Raw genomic sequence first — 6,000 nt, forward strand, 5'->3', positions numbered from 1 at the left:
AGGCACAGAACTGTGTGCTACCTTCACAAAAGCTTATGCTCAAATAAATTGGTTAGTCTCTAAGGTGCCACGAGTACTCCTTTTCTTTTTGCGAATACAGACTAACACGGCTGTTACTCTGAAACCTACCTTCACAAAGCATCTGAACAATTTTAAAAGCAAATCTAATTGTTAGCAGGGATCCAAAGTAAATCCCCCAAATCTGGAATAAGGTGTGGCTTATTTGGGGCTGCTTTCAGAGAGCTAAACTTCTACCAGTCCTATGTTGCAAAACTTGGTGCCACATATATACATCCCAGAGGTGATGATAAACAAAGCACTGCAATCAACCTAAAGGTTGCAAAAGCCTACAGACTCATCACCATGACAGTGAAAACATTAGCCAAGCTTAAAAGGGAAAAACTAAAACCACAAGTAGCCGGAGAGACTTTGTACAATTTAAATATGATAAAGGGGTTTAAAAAAAAAAATCAAAACTCTGTGCCTATGTCAGAGATGCAGCCGCCTGTCACCCCAGGGATACAGACTAACACGGCTACCCCTCTGAAACCCAGGGAACGGGACATTATGAACTCTACAGCGGCTGAAAAAGCAATTGTTTAAATCAGCCTTCCAAAATTCTGCCTGCCTAGGGCAAGTAATTATTATTTTTTAAAGCAAGCAAATAAAGCATCATTAATTTTTTCACATTAGGGTAAAAGTGGGGGAATGGATTTTTTTGCCCAAGGTGGCAAATTTTCATGAGAATTTTTGCAAAGACTTCTTTTACCAGTTGCACGAAATAACCTAAGATAACATTATCTGTTTATATCATCCCTTCTGGGACAGTTTTACATGAAAAAACATCAGCAATTCAGTCTTCTGTCAAGAAAACTCTCTCCATGGGGCAGGAGGGGTCCATTCTATCGATGCAACAGATATAACAAAACAAGAACAAAAACATCCAAGAGAGCTACATGCACAAGTTTAGCAGTCAGATCAGAAGAGTCTGAAATGAAGCACAGTGGCAGTTTTTTTTAAAGCATACTTTTGATACAGAATAATCAACAATAACCCAAAGCAGCAGACAGAATTATGGACAACTGACCATATGGCCATAAAACAGGAGCTAAAGTACAAGAGACACTGGATACACTATTTGCAGCAAAATTACAGGACTGGGAACAAATATTCAAGTGGAATTATGCCCCTTTGGACAGCAATATTTAGAACATCTAAGGCCCCAAATCCTGAAATGACTTCTGCTCAGGTAGCCCCCTGAACCCCGAAGGGCCCTAATGACTTCAATGGAGCACCATGCAGCTGCAGGAGTGCTCCAAAGCAGAGCTTGTTGCAGGATTGAGGACCTACAAATAAAGAGTACATTCCAGGTGCTGGGTGTCCGGAGTCTTTTCCAGGAGTTGAGAACTCTAAGCGCCTTGCAGGAGGAGCTTGCAGGACTGAGCTAACACAGTATTTAGAAATATTACTCCCCAAAACAGAGGATAGAAGTGTGAACACTTGCACCAAAGAAATACACACAGTTTTTTTCCTTATTGTATTTGACATGCCATAAACAAAAATTAATGTATCTATGATTATTGAAAAAACATATCTACATATGCAGTCACTTCCATGTAACAGTTCCCATATTTTACACATGGAAGTAAAAACAAAATGTATCACTAAAGTTTAAGATATAAAACAGCACTGTGTGTATATCTGCAAACAATGCTATATATTGCAGAAGGAGCATCTACAAGTATATCAGCACCTATTCTATACTAAACCACACACACACACTGCATGTATTGTGTATGTAAACAATAACACTGGCAAACACTGATTAAGAAGCGTATTTTATACATCTGTAGCCGCTGAAACCAGGACACCTGCAGCATAAAGAAGGCTGCTGTATACACAAACGTGCATTACGGGGTGTACGGATTGTGCAAGTACGGTAGGCACGTTATACGCGGCAGAATTTGCACGTACGCACACACACAGTTGTTTGCAGCAGCGCGCGTTACTTAGCCAAACAAAGGCGCACACGAAGCCCCACAAGGTGACTGAGCTATTTCAACCCCGCAGGCACACAGGGGTGTGTGTTTGTGTCCCGTAAGGGCCGTTGCCCTAGTACCCCTTGCACCATGCAACGCACCCCGCCTCACACCAACCCCCGGTGCTATTCGCAGCGCAGGAGACCCCCCAGCCCCCGCCCCAACAAAGGCGGCACATGCCGCGCGGGCGGGCGCGCGGGCACGACGGACCCCGGGGCGTGCCACGCGCGCGCTCACCTCCCCCGCGGAGCTGTCGGGTTCCCGGTCGGGGCGGGCCAGCCTCCGGCCCATCAGAACCCCATGCCGGCGGCGCGGGCGCTGCACGCGGCTAGTTTCCCGCCCGGGCCATCTCGGCGGCGGCGGCCGGCAGCGGCGGCAGCGGCGGCGCGGGGCTCACGTCTCCATGGCGGGCGGCTCGCTGTGCGGGGTGAGCGGGAGGGGAGCCCGGCCGGCCGGCCCGCCTGCTGCTGCTGCTGCCGCTGCTGCCGCCGCCCCCGGCCTGCGACGCGCGTCGTGCTGGGGAGGGGCGGGAACAAGGCGGGGAGCGAGCCGCGGCCCGGGCCGCAGGGCGGGGAAAGAAGGACCGGCCGCTGCCGCCGCCTCCGCGCGCTGCCCCGCCCCGCGCAGCCCGCCTGAGGCGCGCCTCCCTTCCGCCCGCCCGGGCCGCGGCGCTGGGGGGGGGAGGTAAATACAGCGGCCGGTAGCCGGCTGCGTAGCGCGGCCCTGCGGCCCTCAGGCCGGGTGTGCCACCTCCAGAGCCGCGTGTGCGAGAGCGTATCTGTGCCCCCGGGGCAGCTGTGTCAGGCATCCGCTCTCGGGGTGCCCAGATACACGGGGGCTAGTCGCTCAGGTGCCACGAGGGCCCCTGCCTTGTGTTTACTGGTGCAGACGAAGCCGGCTGCCGCTCTGAGACGCCGGTGTCATGGACGTGGCCCTTATGCTGGGTCCCATGCAGACCCGTACTTAGTTATGCCCTAGAGAGGCGGGCACGCATCTGTCCCTAGCACTGTGTCCCCCACAGGTGGCAGGTTCTCCCCCCCTGACCATTGTGGGCCACGTATGCCGCTCTTTCTGTGTGACGTGGGCCACAGCCACATAATAGATATCAGTAGGGCGACCCGATTGCAAGTGTGAAAAATCGTGATGGGGTGAGAGGTCATAGGCGCCTATATCAGACAAAGCCCTGACTATCAGCACTGTCCCTATATAATTGGGACAGCTGATCACCCTAATATATATTACCTGTATGGCCCTGAGGGTGGCACATGGGCTGTAGCTGGGTGCTGATTTGGCCACAGGTTGAGAACCACGGCCATAGGGATATATGCCATTATATATACATGCCCACTAGTCATCTATATAATGCATACATATGTTCTTTACACTGTGTAGCCCCTATATACACACTATATATGTACATATTTATGCCCTACAGACATCTATATAATGCATGCATGTGTCCCTAACATAATGTATCCTATATATACACCCACACACACACCAACTGCGCACCCCTAATTTTTTCCAAAAGAAACTAGTGATTTGAGATACCTTACAAGAACCATGCTATGAAAACCAGGTCCCATCAGGATGCCCCACTTTGGGCACCCAAAATCATTAGTCACTTTCGAAAGCATAGGCTGCTGTACATAGTGGAGTTGTGTGTTATTTACGTCAATAAAGAGAGGCCTGTATTCCTGGTATATTGGGCACACATGCATCTTGCATGTGCCACATCACAGATGGTGGGGAAGGGAATGTAGGTCATACATACAGTGTGTATATTATATATCTACACACCACCCAATTTAGCACCGAGTACAATGGGGTCATAGGCCAAGACTCCTAGGTGCTACTGCGATACAAATAATAACCAATAATAAGGGGGGGGGGTATTTTCAGAAAGTAACAAGCGCTTGCCCCCTTAAAATCAGGCTCATTTAAGGTGTCTCAGGTTGGCATCCAAAATCACAAGTCACTTTTGAAAAATGTAAACCAGCATGTATGTGCTGTACGTGCCAACCCTACCTATGTATGCAGTGTTGTTGTAGCTGCAACAGGCCACTTCACCTTGAATGGTCCCTTGAAATACATGTTAGCTCCTTAGGCTCATCCATCTGTTCCACCTTGTATTTAGCTGTGCCACTGTGAGTTAATGGCCCAGGTCTGAAGAAGAGCTCTCTGTAAGATCGAAAGTTTTTCTCTCTCACTGAGGGATTTTCGTCCAATAAAATATTATCTCACCCACTTTGTTGCTCTAAAACCCTACCTGTGGACCTGAGGAATACAGATATATCAATAAATGTCTACCAAGGAGACACGTATGCCTATGGGTATAGGGAATAATATACCTTATAAGAGGGCTATATGCCCAGAGAATATATGTATTTATACAGGAGATAAATAGTGGAAACATACTGATGGATGTGCAGAACATTCTGTATACAGTGGATATAAATTTACCAGCCCAAACATGAAATCTACTTACTCACCCTTACAATAATGCAGATAATAATTTAAAAACAAATGATATTTTATCAGCATCTCAAAAAATATTACTTAAAGTTGAGTGGATGATTAAAAGATTGATTTTAATATTTAAATCCTACCTAACCTTATAGCTATAGCTGCAATATATGTCATGCGTACTGTGTGGGAGGGTGAACAAAGTGAGTTATGAGCACTGAGTGCTTTTTCTATTCCAATCTTTCATGGATATGTTGTTAAAAAGGGACTTGGTTTTCCTTTCACTGCTTGGCGGAAGCATCAGACCTCTGTGTTGTGATGTTCCTCATCCTTCCCTCTGTGCCCTTCTCCATTCTGGAGTGGCCTGACTGCGCATGCACCCCAGTGGCCAGCTGGAGGAGGCAGGGAAAGAAAACAGCAGAGAGCAGGGATGGGAGGAGAGTGGGAGAGCAGGTGGCAGATGGGTTAGGAAACAGGGAGGGCCAAGTGAGCAGGAGGTGTGGAAGTGGTGGGACTGGAGCATAAGGGTGAGGGAACATAAGGGAGGAGATGGCGGAGACTCACTGAGGAAAGAGGCCCTTGGCACTACCTTCCCTACTTTAGCCAATTTGGTCTCTTTTTTCTGCTTGGGAAATGTGTGACAACAGTCCCCTCTCCACCATCCTCTTTCTTAGTATAACTCCCCTCCTACCACGTTTTAAAATCACATGTTTAAGCTTTAGGATTTTTGTCTTAAAAAAAAAACAAAAAAAAAAACCACCACCAGGAATAGCAGAAACACACCACATTTCTTTCAATGAGACCTATGCAGTGAAAGTCTGACTATGGTTATAGGAATAATCCAGGAGTGTAGCTAGTGATTTGTATGCACTGGTTAGTTCATTTCCCACCCTCAGCCCCCATCCACTCCTTGCCCAGTATTGCAGTCATCTTCCGAGCTAGTCAATGGACCAAATTCCATCAAAGGCAGCAGAGTTACACAGGATGAATTTGACCTGATGGGTTCACTAATGCAACTCATGCGGTTAGACTAGGGTTGCCAACCCTCCAGGATTATCCTGGCTTCTCCAGGAATTAGAGATTAATCTTTTTAATTAAAGACTATGTCATGTGATGAAATCTCCAAGAATATGTCCAACCAAAATTGGCAACCCTCAATTAGCAAGAGATCTCTTGTAGTGTGTTAATAAAAGGCCTACCTGATGCAGTACAGAAAGCACCTGCAGTTACTCAAAGGTTCCCTCTAGGAAATGTTACACTATTGGCATACATAGCATGTGCTTGCCTATGCCAATAGAAACAGTTCCAGCACTGAGGAAAAATTTAGTTTGCCCCCATCTGTAATATGGGTGTGGGTATTGTGTAAGGTGCAGATTAAAACAATGCAGGCTCTTGGTGAAGAATGTGTATTTATTCCTTCTTGTCACTATATATGCACGCATACAGCAGTGGTAGAAGACAGCCTCTCACAGTCAGCTTTCTTACTACCACCTAC

At 47.4% G+C, this 6,000-nt stretch overlaps 1 protein-coding gene across 3 annotated transcripts in view; it reads right to left on the reverse strand.

The window, feature by feature from the left end:
* Nucleotides 1–2,576, reverse strand: part of CCNI (cyclin I) — a 51,624-nt gene extending 49,048 nt beyond the window's left edge. The window contains exon 1 of one of the 3 annotated variants that reach the window (XM_073340443.1): nucleotides 2,277–2,576. In XM_073340443.1, coding sequence (XP_073196544.1) covers nucleotides 2,277–2,330 — 54 coding nt within the window. In that variant the 5' untranslated portion in view covers nucleotides 2,331–2,576. The remainder of the gene's footprint in view (nucleotides 1–2,276) is intronic. The other 2 variants (XM_073340442.1, XM_073340444.1) reach the window with 2 other exon arrangements.
* Between the last annotated feature and the right edge of the window lie 3,424 nt (nucleotides 2,577–6,000).

The sequence above is a fragment of the Lepidochelys kempii genome, chromosome 4 (assembly GCF_965140265.1).
Source record: "Lepidochelys kempii isolate rLepKem1 chromosome 4, rLepKem1.hap2, whole genome shotgun sequence".
Classification (NCBI taxonomy): Eukaryota; Metazoa; Chordata; order Testudines; family Cheloniidae; genus Lepidochelys; species Lepidochelys kempii.